At 36.6% G+C, this 23,289-nt stretch overlaps 1 protein-coding gene across 3 annotated transcripts in view; it reads left to right on the top strand.

Annotated features, from left to right (window-relative positions):
* Positions 1-193: 193 nt before the first annotated feature.
* tbc1d32 (TBC1 domain family, member 32) overlaps positions 194-23,289 on the top strand; it is a 105,188-nt gene continuing 82,092 nt past the window's right edge. For 2 of the 3 annotated variants that reach the window (XM_036147200.1, XM_036147199.1), the window contains exons 1-18: positions 194-272; positions 3,245-3,409; positions 3,533-3,694; positions 5,453-5,630; positions 6,099-6,170; positions 6,990-7,109; positions 8,169-8,247; positions 8,940-9,043; positions 9,132-9,193; positions 9,300-9,444; positions 9,564-9,623; positions 11,427-11,526; positions 13,906-14,043; positions 15,551-15,640; positions 17,626-17,768; positions 19,126-19,253; positions 19,812-20,013; positions 21,397-21,476. In XM_036147200.1, the coding sequence (XP_036003093.1) occupies positions 3,255-3,409; positions 3,533-3,694; positions 5,453-5,630; positions 6,099-6,170; positions 6,990-7,109; positions 8,169-8,247; positions 8,940-9,043; positions 9,132-9,193; positions 9,300-9,444; positions 9,564-9,623; positions 11,427-11,526; positions 13,906-14,043; positions 15,551-15,640; positions 17,626-17,768; positions 19,126-19,253; positions 19,812-20,013; positions 21,397-21,476 (2,018 nt within the window). In that variant the 5' untranslated portion in view covers positions 194-272; positions 3,245-3,254. Of the gene's footprint in view, positions 276-3,244; positions 3,410-3,532; positions 3,695-5,452; positions 5,631-6,098; positions 6,171-6,989; positions 7,110-8,168; positions 8,248-8,939; positions 9,044-9,131; positions 9,194-9,299; positions 9,445-9,563; positions 9,624-11,426; positions 11,527-13,905; positions 14,044-15,550; positions 15,641-17,625; positions 17,769-19,125; positions 19,254-19,811; positions 20,014-21,396; positions 21,477-23,289 lie in introns of all 3 variants that reach the window. The other variant, XM_036147198.1, reaches the window with a different exon arrangement.

The following is a 23,289-nucleotide window of genomic DNA, read 5'->3' as shown; positions in this document are numbered from 1 at the left end:
AGCGAGGTACTTCAATAAAATAGAAATACACTTATTTCAACACGTTTAAATTAATATTAAGACATTAGACAAATTTTGTCTAACATCTTACTTTAAACTACACTAGTGTGATCAACAAATTATTCCTGTCCCGTTTAAAGAAATGTGATCAATATTTCCGACGGTTTGTTAACGCAACACAATGCGCTTGGAAAAAAAAGGAAAAGTCGTTTCCATAGAGACATGGCTGTCCATGGCAAGTGATGCTAAAAGGCGATTGCTGCCTCATTAAAAAGGTAAATGCAGCTTATTTCTCTGATGACCGTTCAATGCTTTATAAGACAGTTTTGTGTTGCTTTGCATAGTTCGTTTTTAGCTGTTACTTTAGCAATATTTAGCTAACTTTGACCTCGGTTAGCCGTGTTTTAGCAATTAGCATCAAGTAGCGGATGAAGAAAGGTCGTGTTTTGTAGCTTTAGCTTCAGAGTTGATAGCTTTGGCTTGATAATATGAGCCAGTATGTCCGGCGCTTTAAACATGTATTCGTCTAATTGGGGATAATGGGCTTGGAGATCATTTAATTGCATAAAATACGAGTTATGTTGTAAAAGTAAGCAGCTTTCCGCACCTGTTGCAGATGAACTAATTAGTCTGGTTGGCAGCTCTAGGAAACGGACAGAAGGTCTAATGGGGCGGTTCAGGACTGCCGAAATAAAAATGAAAAATTTAATACAAAAACTAATAATGTCTCAAAACACACAATTGCTGTCCAAGTAAATGCAACAATAATCACAAAGAATTGTCATTAAACTAACTTTGCATTTTTAATGCAGTCATTTAACCATGGTTTTATTATTTAAGTAGTCAGTTGATTTTTTTCATTGTTTCAGTTTTTCCAGATGTATATGTCTGTATTGGTTTAAGTTTATTAACCCTTTTTCCAGCAGTTATGTCCTTCTCTATGGCCTCTGCATCTATGCATGTCGTTGAGCCCATTAGCAGATCTGTGCTTTAGCGAAGTGTTCAGATTGTGCTGCTGTTAAGTGGACTAATTGTAATTTTCTAAAACAAAAATGTTTTAAATTAGGGGCTATGGAACCAAACAAACAGGTGTGGAGTTTACTCTCCTGTCTGAAAATTGCTCTTCATACCTGCAGTAAAACATTTGGAGTAAAAATAATAAACAGGTATTTAAATCTGCGTAGAGGACTTAAAATGGTAAATTTACACATCAAGTTCTTTGCTTACTTGACAGATTAACTTGGTGTTCATCATTCCATTAAAAACATTTGGCCGCATTTATGTATATGTTGGGAATGGGAATTAAAAATGCTATTATGCTATTTTCAGGTGTAATGATTCAATTAAGAATTTCATAATTCATACATTTAAATTCTTAAGTCATTTTTGCAAGAGTTTTTTTTATTTCATTTAAAATGGTCTTAAAATGGTAAATTTACACATCAAGTTCTTTGCGTACTTGACAGATTAACTTGGTATTCATTATTCCATTAAAAACATTAGGCCACATTTATGTTGGGAATGGGAATTAAAAATGCTATTAATTTTCAGGTGTAATGATTAAACTAATAATTTCATAATTCATACATTTAAATTCTTAAGTCATTTTTTGCAAGAGTTTTTTTATTTCATTTAAATAATCCCATCTATCAAAACATTTATTTAGTGCTCTATTTATTCTTTGTATTGATGCACTTTTGGCCAGCAGTACATAAATTGAAATGACTGATAAATTGAAAGCAGTGTTCACTATCAGTCAAAGCAACAAACCAACTTTGTTGCGTTTAGCTTCAGAGGACGGTTTTAGGTTTTAACAAATTAGAAACAGGCAAAAACCTTTTTATGGGCAAAGCAGAGTAACCTATTACATGGACATTGTTGCCAATTTATTATTGTTTGTGGCTGAGTTAGGAGAATTATAATTCCTTTTAAACACCATCTATGTGATTTGGGTTCTTATTAACACCACTGTGTTTCCCTACTTGACAAAAATGCTTTTGCTAAAATCGGGAAATAGGCTCATTAAGGGGACTCTTTCCTCAGCTTTTTGGAAAGATATTCCACTGTCCAAATAGATGTGTTTTTTTTACTCTTCCATCAAAATGACTCTCCATACCTGCAAAGCTTTCACAGTAAAACTCTTGATCACTTTTGCTCATCTGCAAAGAGGAACTTTATTCTTTCGATCAGTTCTGTATAGGGCTGAACGATTTTGGAAAAAAATCTAATTAAGATTTTTTTTTCTTAAATTACGATTTAATAAAATAACATTTCCCAGCTTAATTTATCATGTCTTTTTAAACATATACAAACAACAAATCAATTTGTTTCCTCGCCGTGCGGATAAGTTGCTAAAAGACTTACAGCATCTAAACTTGGTGCAGAAGTGATTGTGTTCTGCCTACAATATATTTCAACCAAAATTGCAATTTTGACTTTTCTCTGCATTAAACACAAGCAACAAATATGGCCTCTAAATAAAGATAATTATAAACAAGGACTATTTAAAACAAGAACTTTTAATGTTTCTACTGATCAGAATATGATTCAAGAGAACAGCTTTTAGTTGATTTGGACATCAATCCTTGTTGAACATAAAGTGCAACCAAGTAAGTCTATGTATTAAACTGATTGACCATTACTTAATGCTATATATAAACTCTAAAACAAGTAATAAAATTAGATTATCTCACTGCTGCAACCGTCTTCCTTTCCATGTGGAGGCAAACCCACTTTAAACATTTTACCGACACCTAAAGGACGTGTCTAATTCCCTGATTGTTACATAGCCAAAAATTGCTGACCTCTGCGATTTGGAAATTGCGTTTTTTAAAATTGCAATTATATTGAAAATGCGATTAATTGTTCAGCCCTAGTTCTGTAATATTTGTAGAGTTATGTACATTTACTCAATACAAGTAAAGCTGTACATTTCCTGTTTAGACATGATTTTCCACAATATCTAATTAAATGTGTGGCCAACATAAAATTTTCCTGTATTCCTGTTCCTAAATTGAATGAGCCCCACTGTCTGTCCTGAGAGGCTGTTGTTTCCGATTTTTGTTACCCTTGGAGAAATTATTGCACCTGAAATATTTTATTGCTTACATAAAGAATAAAAACTGAACTTTTGTCAAACTTATGTTGATGTCTGTACAATTTCTGCGGTACGATCTTTATGTACGCAGACAGCCGTCAAATAGCCCGGCTCTAAAAAATTGACCTTTATTTGTTCTCATCCATCAGCTGCAACAATGTCCCAGCTGACCGCTGAGGACGAGGCGCAGTTACAAACACTGCTCAAGCAGCTTCTGAGGAGCATCAGTGACAAGATCTCTGGAGCGCCGTCCCCTGAATGTGCTGAAGAGATTCTCCTCCACCTGGAGGAGACCGACAGGAATTTCCACAAGTAAGGCCGCAGCCAGGCAGCGCCATTACTTTAAAATCACGACCTTTAGACCACGCTGGTCGTGTTTTCTGGGTTTTTCTCATTGGCATCGGTGAGGTGATTTAGTTCTGGCTTTTCTTCCAGCTACGAGTTTGTCAGATACCTGCGTCAGCACGTGGAGAGCTCTCTGGGGACGGTGGTGGAGGATGAAATACAGAACCTGACCAGAGGAGGACAACATGCTGTTGGATCAGAACAGGATACCTTGACTCACGCTGTGACTCAGAGAACAAGAGACTCGTCTCAGTGAGTGCGGCCCAATATGTTCTTTGTTTTCAGTGATTTTAATAGTTCTCATTATATTACTGTGTCCTGTCCTTTAAAAACTTAAGGTTGTAGGATTTAGAATATAAAATGTCACAAGTCCATGTTGTTTGACACCTTTTTTATGAGTCATACAAAGATCAAAGATCCTTTTTCCTCTCACATTTAAAATAAAAAATTCAATGCCCAACATAATGCAACATTTTCATAGGGTCTGGGAAAAAAAGAGAGAAATTATCGTAATATTTTCAGATCGTCGTATTATGAAAAATATGGTCGAGTGGGGAAAAACACTTGTACTTCCTGACCTGGTTCCCATTATTTGCACCGTGGTCATCTTAAAACAGTAGAAAATATTAGTGTTTTTGTGCATTTTGTTGATTTAAAAATTATACATGAGCATGGAAAAGATTACATAAAACTTACTTTATATTATAAACAAGTTTTTTTTTCTTCATCATTGTTGTGCAATTATACACAGTTTAAAGTTATTTAATGTTTCATAAATAACTCTCTGTCTGTTAAGTATTGTCTGGTGATGGTCAGCTCTTAAGCTGATATCAGGAAAATGGTTGAAAGGGATGAATTTGAGCACTAGCGATCTTTTAACAGCAAAACCTGCACACACATAGAATAAAAGAGGGACAACTTTTTTTCAAGTTCAAGAATTTAATAACAAAAATAAAATTAACATCCAGAGAACATCACTATATAATGCTGTTTATCTGAATTAACACAATATTTCGATTAACAAATCCTCTCTACTAGGCTAGTGAAACTTAACTAAACTACTAAGCAAAATTAAGATAAATGAAGCTAAGCTAAGTAACTATTTACATGCAACAACAAGCAAAAGACAAAACAAAAGTGGTTGATCATAATCAGAATAAATCAGTGAATCCTGTTCACTGCAGATCTGAGTCAAAAGAATGGAAAGGAGTTAAATTAGCTTAAATAAATTAGAAAAACATTTGGCATGTGTTTCAATCCATTCACAATGCGAATCCTGAGTTAAACAAAACATTATTTGATGAAATAATATTTTGTTTAAGTTAAAGAACCAAAGTTCATCTTAAAGAATGTGAATGGAGATTGAATTAACTTAACTAATTCAGAAAAACATTTGTTACACAAAACAATATTTGAGGAAATAACATTTTAAAGACTGATTTGCTCAGTAAAATGATTACTTTAGAATCGCTTGAATTTATCAATGCAATGATGCTTCCGGGCGCTCGGATGCTAAACTTGGTTACTCCTAGAGTTAAACCAAAATGCCTTTAAATCGACATTAATATTCAAGGAAACACAAGCAATGATTTCATATTCAGAATGTTGTGTTGGTACTTAAAATGTGACAAAAAGGTGACAGAAAAATTAAAAAAATTAAAGTTTTGAAACTGATTTTGGGGGAAAAAACGTACCAGCGGTTTCTCTGCTGTTCCTAACCGGTTTCTGTCGTGCTCATTCACATTCTACATTCTCTGCGTGCATATTTTGTGGATGGCGGGTTGCATCTGATGTTTCTAGGACAGGGTTCGGTGCCATACCCTGAGTGTAAATGTTCAAAAGTACCATTTACATTTAAATGAAAAGTTAAAAATGTTCTCCTTTGATGAAAAAAGTAATCCCCTGGATATTTATGAAAACAATGCAACCCTTTATTTTAATTGGTTTTGAATGTTTATAAATAATTAAGAGAGGATTACTTAATTGAAGTACTTCCTCTCTGTGGAACAGGTACCATCAGATGATCCAGACGTTAAAAAATACCATGATGGTGGTTGTGGAGTCTCTGATCAACAAATTTGAGGAGGAGCAGCTGAGAAAGGAGGAAATGCACCGAGAGCTGGATCGCTGTCAGTCTAACAGCCAGTACGCCGACAACTGCTCAGACAGCGACTCCTCCTTCAACCAGGTCAGAGACGCAGCACGTTGCGCTCTGAAGGCAATGCAATATAATAAGTTAGTTAAGTTTAGCTTCTTGTTTTTTTTTTTATTTGTAAAGAGATTAAACTCATTTCTAAAGGTGCCCTAAAGGGCAGCGTGTCCAAACCGAACTACCTTTGCTGCTTTTGTCCAGCGGTTAAAAACCAAAGCCGTTTGATGATAGGAATTAATTAGTGTAGAAAAAAGGTATCATTTATTGTGCCTCAGTGGGGGAAATTCAGGTGTATGGGCAAATTGGAACATGCAGATTAACTTAACGGTAAAAATATAAAGAGGCTGTACAATTAGGGTAAAGTTAGAGCCAAAGGAGAAAAAAAAAATCACATACTCATTTTCAAATAAATCAATTGAGTAGGATAATTAAAACAAGTAAAGTAAAATATTTTACTTATTATATGATTGTTGTTTTATGTTTCTTTTCCTTTTTTGACTCCAGAGTTATGCATTCATCAGACAGGAGCAGCTGCAGGTCCTGGCTGAAAAACTGGACTCCAGCAAGCCTAAAGAGGTACTAGAGAAAAATACTGACTGCTGCAGTTTTTTGTTCCAATCTGCACCAGGAAGCACCATAGCGTCGAGAACAGGCTTGTAAACCAAATGGATTGTTTGCTCTGTAAATCTAAGGTTTAATGAGCTTATTAGGAAATATAAAGCAACAAGATTTACACACCTAATGGAGTTTACTTTATGCCCCAGCCCTTCAGGGTGAATTGCCCGTGTTTAGTGGGATCAATAGCCACACAGTTTATAGCTTTTGATCAATCAATCTATCAAGCTTTATTTGTGGAGCGCTTTAAATATCCAAAGTGATGTTCAGCTTCATAGAATAGAAGAATAGAAAGAAACAGAACAAAATGAGCAATAAAATATAACATCTACAGTAAAACTGGTACAATGAGTGGGATTAAAATGAAAATAAACAAAATGATTAATAAAACCAGCCTGATACTGCGGCTCAACTGGAATTAAAAATGTTAGGGTGAAACCTTTAAATTAAATTTAAAATCGATCAAGGTTTTGGCCGTCCTTACAGCGCAGCAACAGAGAAAGCTTTGTCTCCTCGGCTCACAAACCGAGTTCGAAGACGTCACCCGATCGCAGAGTTCTGCTGGGAACATGCTTGTTTAGGAGATAAATACGAACATTCCTCACCATTTTAACATTTATATAAGTAAAATCTTAAAAAACAACCCTCAATCAATGCAGGGAGGTGGATATGGGAGTAATTTGCTCATGACGCCTTTTACCGGCCAGCAGTGCTTTGGACCAGCTGGTGTCTGCGTGTTAAACGGTTTGGTTTGGGTCAATGATGTCAATCTGTGTTTAGGTGCGTCGTGAAACTCTGCAGGCGCTCTGCTGTGCTCCTCCGTCTGATGTGCTGAGCTGTGAGAGCTGGGGCACTCTGCGAAGGAACCTGTGTGCCGCTCTTACTGAGCCCGACCTCAGTGTGAGTGCTCATCAATGCTGTATGTTATTCAGATTTGCTGTGGCGGACCGATACAAATTTAGGGTGCGATTGGGAAATGGAAGGAAAATGATACATGATTTTCAAAAACCTTTTTTATAAATCAATATCTGTAATGTGTGGTGTATGTTTGCATTCGGCCCAATTTACCCTGATCCCCCCATAAATACAGTTCAGTGCAATCTATTGGTGTCAAAAAATAAATCACACAATCAGTAAATTGAGTCCAACTGAGAGTGATTTTTTTTCAGGGACAAAGTTGTGCCAAAGTTTACATCCGAATTAGCACAGAAAGCTATATGCTAAGATTTAAAATACTCACATGGCCCTCGTACATCATCCAATAATAGAAAGAGCACAGTAAGATGATTTAGAAAATCAGCCAAGAGGGGGTAATTCTGAAAGAGCCTCGTAGATCCACAGCCTATCCACAGTAGGTAGGTTCTGTAAAAGCTTTTTCCCGGCTGCCATCAGACTGTTGAACTGCTGAAGCTAAAACTGGACTCTGTATCACATGTGTCCTGCATTGTCACATTTCAATTGTTGTACTGTGAAATCACTGCTGCACTTTATCCTGTAACTATCCTGCAAAAGTTACGACTGTTGAACTGCTGAAGCTAAAACTGGACTCTGTATCACATGTGTCCTGCATTGTCACATTTCAATTGTTGTACTGTGAAATCACTGCTGCACTTTATCCTGTAACTATCCTGCAAAGTTACTTTATTATGAAATCCACTGCAATTCACTGAAATTCTCAAGCTGTATGACAATAAAGTTTGTCTAAGTCTAGTCTGCTGACGACTACTTATCATGTTTATTTTTAATTAATATCATATATCCATTTCTTCAACCTTACAATTACAAACTACTTTGTCTTGGTCTATCATTTTAGTGGGAAAATATCCAAATTCTTTGGTTGTAATGTGACATTTTGAAGGGGTAGGAATAGTTTTGCAAGGCATACATCATTATTATTATTACTATTATTATTATTTTTTTTGTGATTCTTACATTTCTTCTTTCTTTCACTTCTATCAGGAGAATGTGCTGCAGTTTTTTGCTAAATGTTTCTCCTCGTCTCCGCTGAACGTGACCCGGGAGATCTACTCCAGCTTGGGTGGGCTGCTCTTCTTACACCTTCCCTGTTGTTAATGTTTCACACGCGGCGCCGTAATGCTTTTAAACACGTCAACAGAAATGTTTTAACTTAAACCTAAAAGTTAAAACCCACTTGTTAGTTGTTGCTTTTGGCCCCACAAGGTAACATTAGGACTTTATTACACAATAAATGCTTTCAGTAAACGGCTTTACAGCTGATTATTATGATCTTAGAGGGTATAAAAGGTTTAGGAAACCAAAAGCAAGAACAAATGTAAAACATTGTATTTCTTTTATTGGGGTTGATTTATCGAACAAACTAGACCAGGAGTTAAGACTGTACAACTTTAATAAGGTTTAAAAACATATTTAAGAATAATGTGATTAAACATTATGAATCATGTGAATGTAATTAATAGACATTGGGTGTATTACCTTTTTTTCAAAATATTGTAGAATAATTTATTTTCCTAAAATCATATTTTGGTTTGTATTTTAAAAGCCATCTCTTTTTTTATTTTCTAGTCCAATGCAAATTGGTTTTGGAGGGTGGGCATTATAAGCTTATTGCTTCTGCCAATACACCCTTTTTTTTAATTTATGTTACAAGGACATATATAGTCATGTATTGTATACTTGAAAACAAATAAATAAATAAAAAAATGCAATAGAACATATAAATCCATGTTATGTTTTTTTCCTTGTGAGCAGCAAAGAGTGTGGAATCAGCTTTTCTGTCTCAGAGGTCGAGCTTCTCTACTGGATCAGCTACCGTTGACATCAACAGTCCTCAGATCAGTCGTCTTCTCAAGCAGGTGCTGGCAACGTCTCCAACCATCTCCTGAATCTCCCAGTTCACAGAAACGTTCGTCTCATGATTCATTCTCCGTCTTTCCGTCTCAGATTCGACTGCTGAACGATTTCCAGAAGGAGGTGACCACCTTCTGGATCCGTCACCCGGAGAAGTGAGTTTTTATTTGTCTGGATTCACGGTTTACTTGGTTGGTTGGTTGTTTTTCTTTTCTCAAATACTAAGAGAGCTTTCTCGCGTGTCTTTCTAACTTGCTTCAGATATATGGAGGAGATCATAGAGAGCACTTTCTCCCTGTTGTCCTTCCATCATGAACAAAGCTCAGCGGGAGCAGAGAAAACACTGGAGCCGGTCCACTTGCTGTCCTTACTGGATATTAAAGCTACCTGGTTCAATAAATGGATGGTGTGTATGGTATCTGGTTTAAATTAGTTTTTGTTGCCCTGTTAGGTTTTTATGTCTTGTTTTTTTTTTTTTTTTTTTTTGCTCATAAACTCAACTTAGATTCTTCTTTATTCTCTCAGCATGGCTATTACAGCAGGACGGTGGTTCTCAGGCTCCTTGAGAAGAAATACAAGAATCTGGTGAGTGATTCAGTCAATCATGTCTCTCAGTTGCTTTCTTCTCTTTTGCACAACGGTGAAACTGGAGGGAAGCGGCCGAGGCTCTGGATTATTCAGTCCAGCAGCAAGAAGCTATTGCTTTGTGTGTATTAGTTGCAGAAATGCAACAAAATGTTATGCGGTCAAACTATGAGGGAAAAAGTTCTAATCACGCTTATTTTAAGCTTTTCTCACATGTATTCAGTTAAATTCACACAATTCGTTATTACTTTAGGAACAGGATATTTCTTGCCGAGCTCAAATTCACAACGTGCTGTTTAGAAGTAAGATACTGCGTTTAAAAATAATAAGAAAAAAAAAATCTGCAAAAAGGTCATTTTTGCAGTGTTTCTGATGTAGTTTTTAATATTTTTTCCAGATAGGCCTCACCCATGAAAATGTATCTTTTTATTTAATGTGGAAAAAGCCTTAAAGATAAAAAAAAAACATGGAGGGCATGTTTTATTTCAACAGGATTTTTTTTATTATATGGTAAGTATTTACCATAGAAAAAACTATTTAGTCCTCTTGTTCTCTTGTTTCTACTAAAACATAAAACATCAAGTAGTTTTTTTTTAAATCCTTGAAGCAGCATATTTTCAGAATTAAAGTTGGATTATTAGTAGATAACATGTACAACACTGAGACTAAATTACACCACGAAAACTTACATACGTGTATTTGTAACGTACTTTTTCTTACTGTATTATGAGCCACAATACAATTTTATGATTTTTATTTCAAGCGTTTGCTACTTTGATTGAGCTTTGTTTTTGTTTTTTGTAGAAAATTTATTTTCCATGTTTAACAGTATATTAATGTTGATGTAACTGTATGCATTTATTAGAATGAGCTGCAGCACTGAAAATATAACAAATATTTGCCAAATATAATGACAAACATTATAAGAAGGTAACAGGGGTGTCAATAGCACACACCACTTCTACCTAACAATAATTTAAAGCTAATGTTTGTGTGTAGAAAGCCTGTATAATGCTGCATTTCTTTTTTTTACTCCTAATTTACTAACAGGTTTCACATTTTTTATATGCGCTTCTCTGCTTAGTTATCTATGACTTGGATTGATGAAAGTTGATGTTTTCAACTGTTTGCAATTATGTTCAGGAAATCCATTTTCCTAAAACAAGAACTCTCAATTTTCCTTGGAAAGACACTGTTAAAGATTTATTAGATACGTTATTTTTAAGACTATCGGCACCGTTGGCCTCTCATTTACAGTTTTAGACAGGAAATGGGCAGGAATCAAACCCCAGCCAGCTTTGTTGGCCCCTAGTAACCTTTTATACGGAGATCCCACCCTACTGCTTCATCACATTTATGCCGTAAAAATATGTAAAATGTTCTTGAAATTAGTGCATTTGTCCTTGATTTGAGCTGGTAAATAAGATTATCTGCCCATAGAATGAGTGTTTGGACCCTTTGCTGCACTTAAAATAAGACGATGGAGATTAATTGTTCCCATTTTAAGTGCAGAAATCTTATTTCATTAGGAGATAATTTTATTTACCTGCTCAAATCAAGGACAAATACACTAATTTCAAGACAATTTTACTTACTTTTTGTTCACTTTTTGCAGTGTTATGATCTGTTACAGCAGAAAGATTTCCTCACATTCTGTAGCAATCTTTGCCAGCTTACACATCTCCTGCTTTACATTGCAAGTGGACTGCGGTGACGTACCTGTTTTCAGTGAGTCTATAGTATACGGCCTCTACATTTTATAGAAATTCTGACAAATTCCTGTTTTGCTTTTTGTTCCCCCAGATTGTAGCGGCTCTTCAGCAGTGCTTGCTCTACAGTGAGGCCTGTGAACGGAGCACAAGTGAGGCCGCTGATTCTCACGTGGAGGAGCCAAGGGACCTTGGTAAGGAAAACTGGATATCAAATAATTTCTGATTCAGCTATTTCCCCCACAGTGTTAAGATATAAGTTATTAGTCCCTCGCTTCTCTAATTCTAGTGACAGATTTTAATCAAACCAAAGTTAAACTGTGGACAGAGGAGCAATTTGAGCCATTAAAATACATGTTCTACATAATCTTTAGGCTTTTTTTAAACCATAAAATGAATGAAAAATGTATCAGGTGCACATGAACATGCTGTTTCTTGATTTAATTAAAACACTACAAAAGTACAGGTCACCGCTCTGTGAAGCCGCAGTTATAATGCATGCTAAATAGTTTATGGGTGAATTCTTGTCATTACTGGTGACATTTCAGTTGTTTTCTCCCTTTTTAAGGCAAATTGTCCAACCTTCCTTTTGTCCTGTGAGATTTTCACTAAACTCCAGGTGAATCCTTCATTTCCATATGAAGACGGTCCGTATTCACTCAGAGGAAACTCTGGAGAAAAGGAGACAGGCCTGTCTTTGTGTTTTCTCCCAGATCCCAGCTGGTCTCCTTGAGGCTAAAAGCTGTGACCTTGTCTTAAATAAGAGCTAAAACTCCTTTGTTCACAATTTATAGAAAAAAAAGGACTGCCAGGAGGTTTTCTGCATTCCAGAGTTTGCAGAGATGATACTTTGTCTTATATTTAGCACCATTTACTTTTATTGTTTTCTGGTTTTGAGTAAGACGTACAGAAAGCGTAGATTTTTAGCGGAAAAGTAAGTGCCAGAAAAGTTTAAGGCTTTTTTATAAACTAACTTAATATTTTTGAATTCCGACACGATATGATCTAGTATTTTGCTGTATTGGTCAGTTGCTTATTTCTTAATTAAATGGAGTTCTGTTTTTTAAATGCAAGTAAAGCTTCTACAAATAGTAAAAATGACATTTAGGAAATCTGATTAAATCTAAATGATGATGGGGGTAAAAATCACATCATCTATTAATTGTGATTTGACACAACTTTAACTGTAAATTTGTTTAAGTTACTAATAAACTAGCCATAGCATCATGGTTGAGCATATCCTCACTAACTGATGTCATCTAATGTCTGAGGCCGGTATTAAAAACCATAGTTTTCATTTTTTGGTTTTGACCATTGTTTTATTTATTGTTTTCTTTTAGTTGCTAAACAGTTTGTTGTTTTTTTTTTATTCAGTTTTCAAATACTCTAAATTCTTGCAGTAATTACTCAGGTGCCCTTAAACACATATAAACTTGTGTGACATCTCATCTTCCGTTTCACAAGGTTTAGGACTGTGTTTATGGTACGATTTGATCATTATTCCGTATGTGCATTTATGAGGTTAAACACTGAAGTTAGATGAGAAGGCCTGGCTCACCGTCTCCGCTCTGTCCACACCATCAAAGTTCTTGATCTAATTCTGCTCTATATGTGCTTGTAAACATTTGTACAGCAGATGACGAAACCGGTTTCATCTTCTCACCCCTAAGATGCATTGAAAGCAGCATAATCCAAACTTTAAAATGTGTTGAGACTATTTTGTGCGTTGAATTTTACTTTCTATTTGACAGCAAGCCTAACTAAATGTTAGGCGCAAACAAAGCATAATGTTTTTTATTATTGGTAGTGCCTTAAGACCCCTGAATATACATGCAGCACCACCCTTTAATAGCTTAGTTTACAGAACATATGTTCCTTAAGCTAAGTAGATTCTGCTAAAAATAATGTGCATTAACTATCTTGCATAGCTGATAGAGGAACAAAAAATAGCAATAACTAAAAATATGGAGGTTTTTATTTATAAATTTCACAATTATTTTTCCTTTTCAGCCACCATGTCTTGTTGCTGTTGTTTGCTTGTTGAATAAAAGCTGAAATATTGTTTTAATGCGAGGTTTGTGCCAAGAGTTTTATTTTCAGGTCTGTTGATTCCTATAAAACCAGATTATATCAAAGGTGCTTCACGACATGAAAATATGTAACGATTATCCAGTTGCATAGGTTCAAATGCATTTTAATACAATCTGGTTCACTCCAATGCGATGCCATCATCAAATCAGATTCAGACCCAGTTTATACAGTCCAGCTTGAGCCCTAAAATTAATTTGAGGCCGTTTATCAAATGAAATCTAGCCAATTGCACCAAGTCAAGTATGTGGTGACATGGGAGAGGAACACTTTATTAAAAAAATATTGGAAAAGCCGTGTAGTTGGTTTTATTGAGACCTTCTTCATCTACGTCAGCGGAAAGGATTATAAAGATTTTGTGAGATTCTTGCTGTCACCTCATACAGCCGGTCGATCAGTTTTATTCACTGAGTGTGTGATCATGACGTCTTCTGGGCACATAAATTCAGCAAATACTTTGACTTTTTCCTCATTCTGCTTTTCAGGTTTGCCACAGCAGAGCGTTTATACCAGAAAGGAGCTGGAATATTCATTCTTTGTCCACTCTCTGTGTGTCCTGGGTAAACTCATCGTCTACACCAACGGGAGAAAACTCTTTCCCATCAAGTTAAGGAAGCATAGAGGTGTGGCTCTTCTACATACATGAAACATCAATTCAAGAATGTTGATTTTTCTCTGTGTACTTAAGGTATAAATAATTACTAAAGAGCTGAACATCATAGTTGTCATAGAAGTGAACAGTTGGAGTTAAAGGGGTATTTTTCTTTATTTTCGTTTTGTTTTTTAATGTGTACTTTATTGCTCTCTGTCTTGTTTTTGGGGACGTTTACAATCAGCGATCTTTGCAATCCTATTGTGACACAGGAATGCCACTAGTCAGCACCGATATGTACCACTCCCTTCATTCCTCTAATGAAGCAACTTTATTCCTCTCATTCCCACCTTTATTACTGATAAAGTTACATAATACTGAGTAGGAGAAAGTCTGAGTGTTATATCAGATGCATCATCCGGCATATTAAAGCTGACTCTGTCTGATTCAGCTTTTTTTTTTTTTTTTCTCCACTCCCAGGGTTTTGTTGCTGTTGAGAAATTATGTAGTTTTGGTCTGAATGATAAATTAAAGCCTGATGAGAAACAGTTGAACACTTTTAAAAAGGCAGCATCTGCTTACATTATAACATGTCACTTCCTGTTTTCAGTTGTAAATATCTTTGAAGATTTTGGTGTTGAATTACTGTCATTGTGACACAGTAGTTTACTTTTGTTTATTATCTTCATATATTAGCAAATTAAATCAACAATTTTTAGACATAAAATCAAGCAAAGGATCAGCATTCCTGCTCACCGCCCTGCTTTTAGGTCTCAGACCACTTTCTGAGTCTTTGCACATGGTGAAATGAGAGAAAGTGGATGGGTGAAGGAGTTGTAAAAACGCAGTTTATAATGCATTCTGCCATTTGTTGCAGTAACTCCATATAAGGCTCTAATTTTTTTTATATTGCAAAAATAAAAAAAAGAGTCCAACTTCTGTAAATTCTTGGTTTTTATCTATCAGGAGCAGTGCTTTAAGTGGGTCAGTATGCACTACTGGCACTTCTAAATTTTACCCCTCAGCATACCAGGGCTTTTTTCTGCTGTACTGGGACTTGTACTCACGCCCAACAGTTCCTCTTACAGTTACAACAAGTAAGAGGAGAAATTAAAATCCTAAAAAAAAAAAAATTATTTTGTATCAACATTGTTGCAAATACTTCCACACAAATTAACAAAGACAATATATTTTAATTGGGATTAAAGTGTGAAAAAGTGGACAACAATGGGCATTTTGCTCAGTCTCTAATTATTATGAAGGAAATTTGTGTTGCGTTTTTAAACCTTTGAAATTAGAGTGCAAGCATTTCAGAAGTAAAAAAAAAAAAAACACCGGCCTGTGGGTTGTGTGGTGCATTTTTCTCCTTCATCCCTTATTTGAAGACAAAATTTACTGTTGAAGCATCTCTTTCTGCACATAAGCTGTTGAGCAGTGAAAATACAAATGTGACGGTTTTCTCGATTGGTGCTTGGACGAGCTTTTATTTTACCTTTCTAGACAGAATGACAGCAACTAATTTTTGTTTGTGTTTTCAGATCCCGTTACTTTGACAGACCTGATTGTCACCCTGATTAACATCATGTATCGACACCCCCGGCCTTTGAACAGCGATGCCTCACTTACGGGTGCGTCACATACACTCCGACACACGGGTTTGTCCATGAGTTACGTCCTCCTCCTTTTCTCAGGCAACTTCCTCACCCTCCCTATGAGACAGAAAGCACTCCTTAAACCGTACTTTTTTATCTGCTAACCTTGTACTGACTCACAGTTAAGTTCTTTAAGGGTTTTATGGTCTATGTTTCAGACTGAGGAAGTTCACAGTTGCAGCTTTACCCTCTGTAATCGATAATGTCCTCGTCAGATTATCATTTCATTTAGCTGCTGTAGGTAGTCATGCTGAGTAAGTTTTTTTTTCTTTGCTTTATATGCAGTCTTGTAAAGATAAGTGGCACTCCTGAGTTTTTTCTTTTATTTTCTTTTTAAACGGGGAATACAGGAAGTAGATGCTGTCAGAAATCAGTAGGAGACAGAACAGGAAAAAATAATAATTACAATGGGACCTATGGAAAATAAACAAAAATGGTACAGGTACATACAAAGGGTGCAAGGTTAAGACACAGATGCAGCTCATTCACTTCTCTTAACCAAGAATCCCCAAATCAGAATATTTTATATGTGAAGAAGTGAATGTAAGCTAGAAATGTAGAAACTAACTCATGATTATTTGATGTCATATACTTTAAAATTCGCAAGTCAACATGAGGAAAATTCAAAGAAATGTTATTTTATTGTCATCCATCCGTCTCTCCTACCCACCTACCTGCTAATGATTGTAGACATAAACCTGATCATGGACCGGCCCACGTGACACTCGTTTACAGACATTAACGTCCAAAAAGCTCGTGAACGTATGCTCACCAACCCATGACCGGGTTCCCTTTGCGCGCCCAGCCAATCTCTAATCCACCCACCCAGTTGGATTGTAGGCAGAGATTGGGATTGGGAAAATAACCTATCCTCCCATGCAGAATGAGGGTGCGGGTCAAACCACCCGCCCAACCATTCAAACCAACCAAAAACAGGTTACATTTGTAAACCCACCAGACCAAGAACAGGTTGTAGACATAAAGCCAGAAACACTTACCCACCTACCCACCCTCTTGAGATCGAGTTGCAGACCCACCCAATCAAATCAATAAAATGTTATTTATATAGCTCCAATTCACATCACACATGTCATCTCAAAACACTTTACAAAGTCAAATTCAATCAAATCCAGACAGATTGGTCATAAAGTTTCCTCTCTAAGGAAACCCAGCAGGTTGCATCAAGTCTCTCCAAGCAGCATTCACTCCTCCTGAAAGAGCGTAGAGCCACAGTGGACAGTCGTCTGCATTGTTGATGGCTTTGCAGCAATCCCTCATACTGAGCAAGCATGAAGCGACAGTGGAGCGGAAAACTCTCCTTTAACAGGGAGGAGAACCTCCAGCAGAACCAGAACCAGGCTCAGTGTGAACGCTCATCTGCCTCGACCCACTGGGGGTTAGAGACGACAGAGCAGAGACACAGAAAGCACAGAAGCACACATTGAACCAGGAGTACTTTCTATGTTATATGGTAATAGCGGATGATCTGCCCCTCTGGATGATGTCAAAATGAATGTTGGTCATTTACCAACGATCAGTTCATGATGTAAACCCACTCTTCCAAGGTACATTTCTGGACATTACTAGTTCAAGATGACTATCCATATGTCCTTCTTCTTAGTGACAGCCTTAGGCCTCTGTGGGAGGGCGTTACCAAGCCAAACAGGCTCAGAAAACCTACAACAGGAGCCCTCCAGAAGACAATCTAATCAGATTCCCAAACCATTTCAAGGAACTCCTTTCAGCAACATGGAGGAGCCACACTTTTCCCACCTATTTGTGTTTTGTTCAGGTTCAATATATTACAACACATTGTACTGTATATCCTTGTTCATCATCAGCAAAAGTTAATCAATTAATTATATTCATTATTCATATTTGCACAGCATTGTATGTAAGGGCTATATAATATAGTGAAGTTGTTGAAACTAAAGTGTGTTGTCTTTTGTTTATGTGTTTAGGCTCCCTGTCGCCCAGCTGTCTGGTGACGGAGGTGCTGTGGATGTTATGTGAGCGAACAGAATGTGCTGCTGATTGTCTTTACCAGACTCCTGTCATTGAGACTCTGCTTGCACCTGTTGTTGCTCTCCTCAGTGGACAACAGGTCTGTGCGTCCCGAGCAAATCCACACCCACACCCACACACACACAATGTATGAGCAAATGGAAATCATAAGCCTGGGTCCTCTGCAACTTTTACATACGTCCCCGTTCCACAACATAAAATCAGCATTCGGTTATTCGGGTCTGCAGAGGCCTTATAAGAGACTATTTGTTGGGCACCAGAATTATAGCTCATATAGTTAAGAATATGGTAAAATCTTGGGAAATCCTCTGTTTTTTTTTACAATCTTAGGTTATTTGACCTCACAAAAAGAGGTGCATGGAAAATTACACTGTGGTTATTTGACAAAAATCTAATAAAAATGCATAAACACAGTAGGAGAAGGTAGGTATACCATGTAGTTTAACAGCTGGTCAAACCACCTTTTGCAGATCTGTATTGAGTTCAGACAATAAGGTATTTTCTTTGTCAGTCGCTCACATTGTGGCAGAGGAACTTTAGCCTTGTCTGACTTATAATGCACAGCAAAAAGGGAACTAAAAGTAAGTGAAATCTTCTTCAAATCAGTGTATTTTACCTTGATTTGAGGAGCTAAATAAGACTATTTCCCAATGGAATAAGATTTTTGCACTTAAAATAGGAACAATTCATCGCCATCATCTTATTTCAAGTGCAGGATATCTAACTATCTTATTTTAGTGGTAAAATACTCATTCTATTGGCAAATAGTCTTATTTAGGTCCTCAAATCAAGGAAAAATAAACTAATTTCAAGAAATTTTTACATACTTTTAGTTTCCTTTTTGCAGTGTGGTGGTTTGATTCATTTAGATTTGGTTGGCTTTATGTATGTAGCCTACTGTTCAAAATACCAATTTTTTGTGAGTTTGAGGTCTGGATTTAAAACATTTCTTAGTAGTCCCTCTGTGGTAGTGGTTTGAGTTTTATTTTACTGTAGGGACCCTCTCTGTAGGGTCAGGACGGACATCCAGCATAAAAAGTCTGAGTGCAAGTTAAAATGACTTGCTGTGGCGACCCCTGAATAAGGGAGCAGCGCAAAAAGACTCTCTCTCTATGATTATTTTCCTCATCCCTGTTGTGGTTCCTTTAATACACTGCTCTAAAAAAAAAAAATAGAACACATAAACAACACAATGAAACTCCAAGTCAATCACACCTCTGTGAAATCAAACTGTCCACTTAAGAAGCAACTCTGATTGACAATCAATGTCACCTGCTGTTGTACAAATGGAATAGACAACCGGTGGAAGGCTCATCCAGGATGGCACATCAATACGAGCTGTGGCAACAAGGTTTGCTGTGTGTAATAATAATTGTATATAGTTGTATAATAATTTTAACTATTTGTTTTTTGTGTCCACATCTGTCAATTTACAGACTAGCTTGAGGAGTCCTGCAGCAACACAGATCCTCATTGCTGACGTTCTGGCCCGCATCGCAAACACTGACAGAGGATTAGCGCTTTTCCTCTATGAGAAGAACGTTGTTGTTGCCCACAGTGAAAGGTGAGAAACTGATTAAATCCTGTTTTAAATGGTCAGTAACAGATGCTGGAGTTAACCAGGCAAGTACATGTTAACGTGCCTTTGAAGGACAAGTAAGAACTGGGAGTATATTATAGTGTCAAAGTAAAAAATATATATGCTTTATATGTGTTATAGTCATTAGACCATAAAACGTGCATTATATGAATTAGTCTGTCCAATACCAGGTGATTCATGTAATTCAGCAACAAAGCATTTTACTGAAACGTTAATACTACATCACTGCTGTGTAGTTACAGTCAGTAAATCCCAATGTTCATAATTACCAGAAATAAAAGCTTGAAAACATTAGTCTGTGTAATTAATCTGCATTCAGTTACTGAAATAAATGAACTTTACACCCTCTGGAGGACGTCACAACTGAATGGGGTTCAGGACTTATCAGTAACCTTTTGTGATGGACATTGCAGCTGTTGTCTACCAAACCCATGCATATGATACATGTATGTATGTAACACACACATATTGGTCTTTTCTCTCTCTTCAGCACTGAATTATTTTATTTTTGTGTCTCTGCAGGACGTTTGCTGCTCACATCATCGTACAGTTCACCCTGAGGCTGCTGAATAATGCCCTGCCGTCACTGAGCGGATCAGATGCGTCTCATGCGTTATGTGGAGCTTTCATCTTTGTCTGCAGGCAGATGTACAACACCTGTGAGGGTCTGCAGGTCCTGCAAGCATATGGTCTACACAAAGCCATTGCTGCTGCGTGGACAAAGGTTGGTACAACTTCTACATGCATTGGCATTTTCTAACTGAGACATTGCACCCTTTGTAAACAACAGTCTGGATCGTACTAATACCTCAGTGTTGTTGTTATTTTTCCTTTAATGGACATTAAGGTGTTTCTATTATGCTGCCCTGAACCTTAAACTCCTGGAACTTAATCACACTGAACCCTCGAAACAAAAAAAAATTCTGTTGCTTTTATTCTGTTGTAAATGGAGAAAAAAGGGAGAAAAAAAAAGTCTCCTCAAAGCTCCACCCTGAAGGTTCAGGGTAATATCAAGTATTAGCCCCTTATGCCACTCTGGTTCCTGAGGTGTAAACATCCCTAACACTTCCTTAGCTTTCCTAATTCCACTTGAGAAACGTACGACAAAGGTATTTTTATTATTTTAGGAACTGAAAACATGAAATTCTCATGTAAGAAACATAATAATTAATTAGCAACAATAAGGTTGATTAGTAAAGAAATGGGATTAAGGTATGATTCTGTAAATGTAAAACATTTAGCAGGAATCTGGAGAGCTGTGTTGAGTATTTCAGGATAAAAACATGACTTATTTGTTCATTGGCCACAGCTATGAACCCTCAAACAGATGCTATGAATTGCTGAATTAGCTTTATAACCTAAATCATGTAGTTTTTTGCAATAGGCCCTGTCATAACCACTAAGGTTATGCAACGAGCACAGCATAAAATTCTGTTATAAATACAAGAAATGTTTGGGTAGCTTCAATTAAACAGCCACAAAACCCTAGCAACTAGGGTTGCTAGGGTTTGACTGCTGATTTTTTTTTTATGTCTAAAACATTCATGTCAACAGTTAACTGGTGTTTAACGTTGTTGAATCAGTATATTTAATGTACGACATTATTTCAGGTTTGCTTCCTCCTGACTTTGTTCGGTTTGTGTTGAATATTAACTGCAGCTACTGCAGAGTCTCGAGCACCAGCCAGATGAACTCAAATTAAATCTGTGCTCATGCTGCTTTATTTCTTAACAGAGCAATAAGTGATATTTCACCACTAGGTGGTGCTTGAGCACCGTCTGTAGACCAAAACAAGATGTGTAACAAGCCACGCCTTGCTCCAAGCAGTAACCTAGCCTCTCCTTTCCCTTCTCACACGTCGCCTTCTATGCGCGTATTTAAGGACAAATAACTTTATAATGCTGTTAGCAAGAGAACATTTGCCAGACAGGACACATTAAAAAAATATATTGCCAAACTTTTTGAATATCTTCATAATGCACTGCAATATTTAGTAGATTTTAGGTGAAGAACACAAAAAGGATCTCTACTGAAATGATTTTAGTGTGGTATGAGGATGTAAGAGATTTCTTCTGGTCTAAATGTTTTTCTTCTTTTTCTTTTAAAGACAAGTTCTCAATCAGAAAGGATCCCAACCCCAGTTTCTGGAGCCAGCACAGACACATCATTCCAAGAAACGTCAAACATGTGAGATCACGTACCACACACATAGCTAGAATTAGGAAATAACAATAAGATAGGATATTAGTGCTTTGACACTTTACTGAGTATTTAGTTTGTGCTTGACTTAAAGCTGCAGGGAATCTAATGTTCCTTTGTACATAGTACTGCCTTTTAATAACTGGATTTTTCCTAATAGATCTAAGGAAAAAATTTGCATCCTGGTCTTTATGTTAAGTTTATATTAACTGACAATAATCAGATGTGGGGTTCCCCAAGGGTCCATCCTGGGTCCCCTCCAATTCAATATCTACATGCTCCTCTAGCTCAGATCATAAAAAACATCAAGTACCATAACTATGCAGACGACAAACAGCTCTACATCACCATGTCACCAGGTGACTATGGACCAGTTCAAGCACTGAGTAAATGCTTAGAAGAAATCAATGCATGGATGTGCCAAAATTTTCTTAAATTGAATAAAAACAAAACTGAAGTAATAATCTTCGGACCGATACAGGAGAGATCAAAAGTTAGCACACAGCTTCAGCTGCTTCAGCTAGGAACCACTAATCAGGCCTGAAACCTGGGTGTAGTGATGGACTCAGACCTGAACCTTCAAAAGCATCTAAAGACAGTTACAAGGTCGGCTTTCTATCACCTGAGGAACATTTCCAGGATTAAAGGACTGATGTCTCAGTAGGATCTGGAAAAACTAATCCATGTGTTTTTTAGTCGAATTGATTACTGCAACGGTGTTTTCACAGGTCTTCCTAAAAAGTGGATCAGACAGCTGCAGCTGATCCAGAACGCTGCTGCCCGCGTCCTCACTAAGACTAAGAAAGTAGAGCACATAACCCCAGTTCTAAAGTCCTTACACTGGCTCCCTGTATCTCAGATAATAGACTTTAAAATACTTCTGTTAGTCTAAAAATCCCTAAATGGCTTAGCACCTAAATACATCATAGACTTGTTATCAGTGCATCAACCATCCAGACCACTCAGGTCTTCTGGCTCCAGCCTGCTCTGCAGAACCAGAACCAGAACCAAACATGGAGAAGCAGCATTTAGTTCCACTGATCTGGAACAAACTCCCAGAAAACTGTAAAAGTGCTGAAAGCCTGAGTTCCTTTAAATCAAGATTAAAAACACATTTGTTTAGGATTGCCTTCGTCTGTTCTAGTTAAACTGTTCTACTGAAACATTATTAGTTTAAGCTTGTAGTCCTTTGTTTTTAAAATCATTAATATGCTATTAGTTTCCATTTTCCCATGTTTATTTTGTTTAAATGTGTCTACATTTTATTCCAACTTGCTTTTATTCTGTTTTTATTATCCTATGTTTTAATCATGTAAAGCACTTTGCGTTGTCCTTGTACTGAAATGTGCCTTATATAATACAGGTATACGTGTAATTGCACATTAAAGGAAGTCCTGCAGCTTCTGTTATTAAATATTAACCAATAAAAGCCCTCAGCTATTGGACACAACCCAAAAAAACGGCTGCCAAGAACAGACCTTTGAATCCATTACAACGTGTTACCGTACAGTTTGTTTCTGCTGAAGTTTGTTGTGATTCAAAAGTGGTATTATCAATAATTGACGATGGGCCATAAAAAACAAGTTTAACTTATCTATTTACCTCTGATACTTTGTACAGTCTCCTCCCACAGCTTAGTGGGGCACATTGGACTCATTAGCTCTTTATTTATGTGATGTTATTTTAGATAATTGCCACATGATGCTGTTTTTTAATTAAACCAGCATGTAGAATTACTGTAAGATATTATTTTTATTTTTACTTTGCATATAGAGTAATTTGTTCTGTTTTTTAAAACATT

The sequence above is a fragment of the Fundulus heteroclitus genome, chromosome 15, assembly GCF_011125445.2.
Source record: "Fundulus heteroclitus isolate FHET01 chromosome 15, MU-UCD_Fhet_4.1, whole genome shotgun sequence".
NCBI lineage: Eukaryota > Metazoa > Chordata > Actinopteri > Cyprinodontiformes > Fundulidae > Fundulus > Fundulus heteroclitus.
The sequence above is the reverse complement of the archived record's forward strand: the minus strand, read 5'-3'. Positions and strand labels throughout refer to the sequence as shown.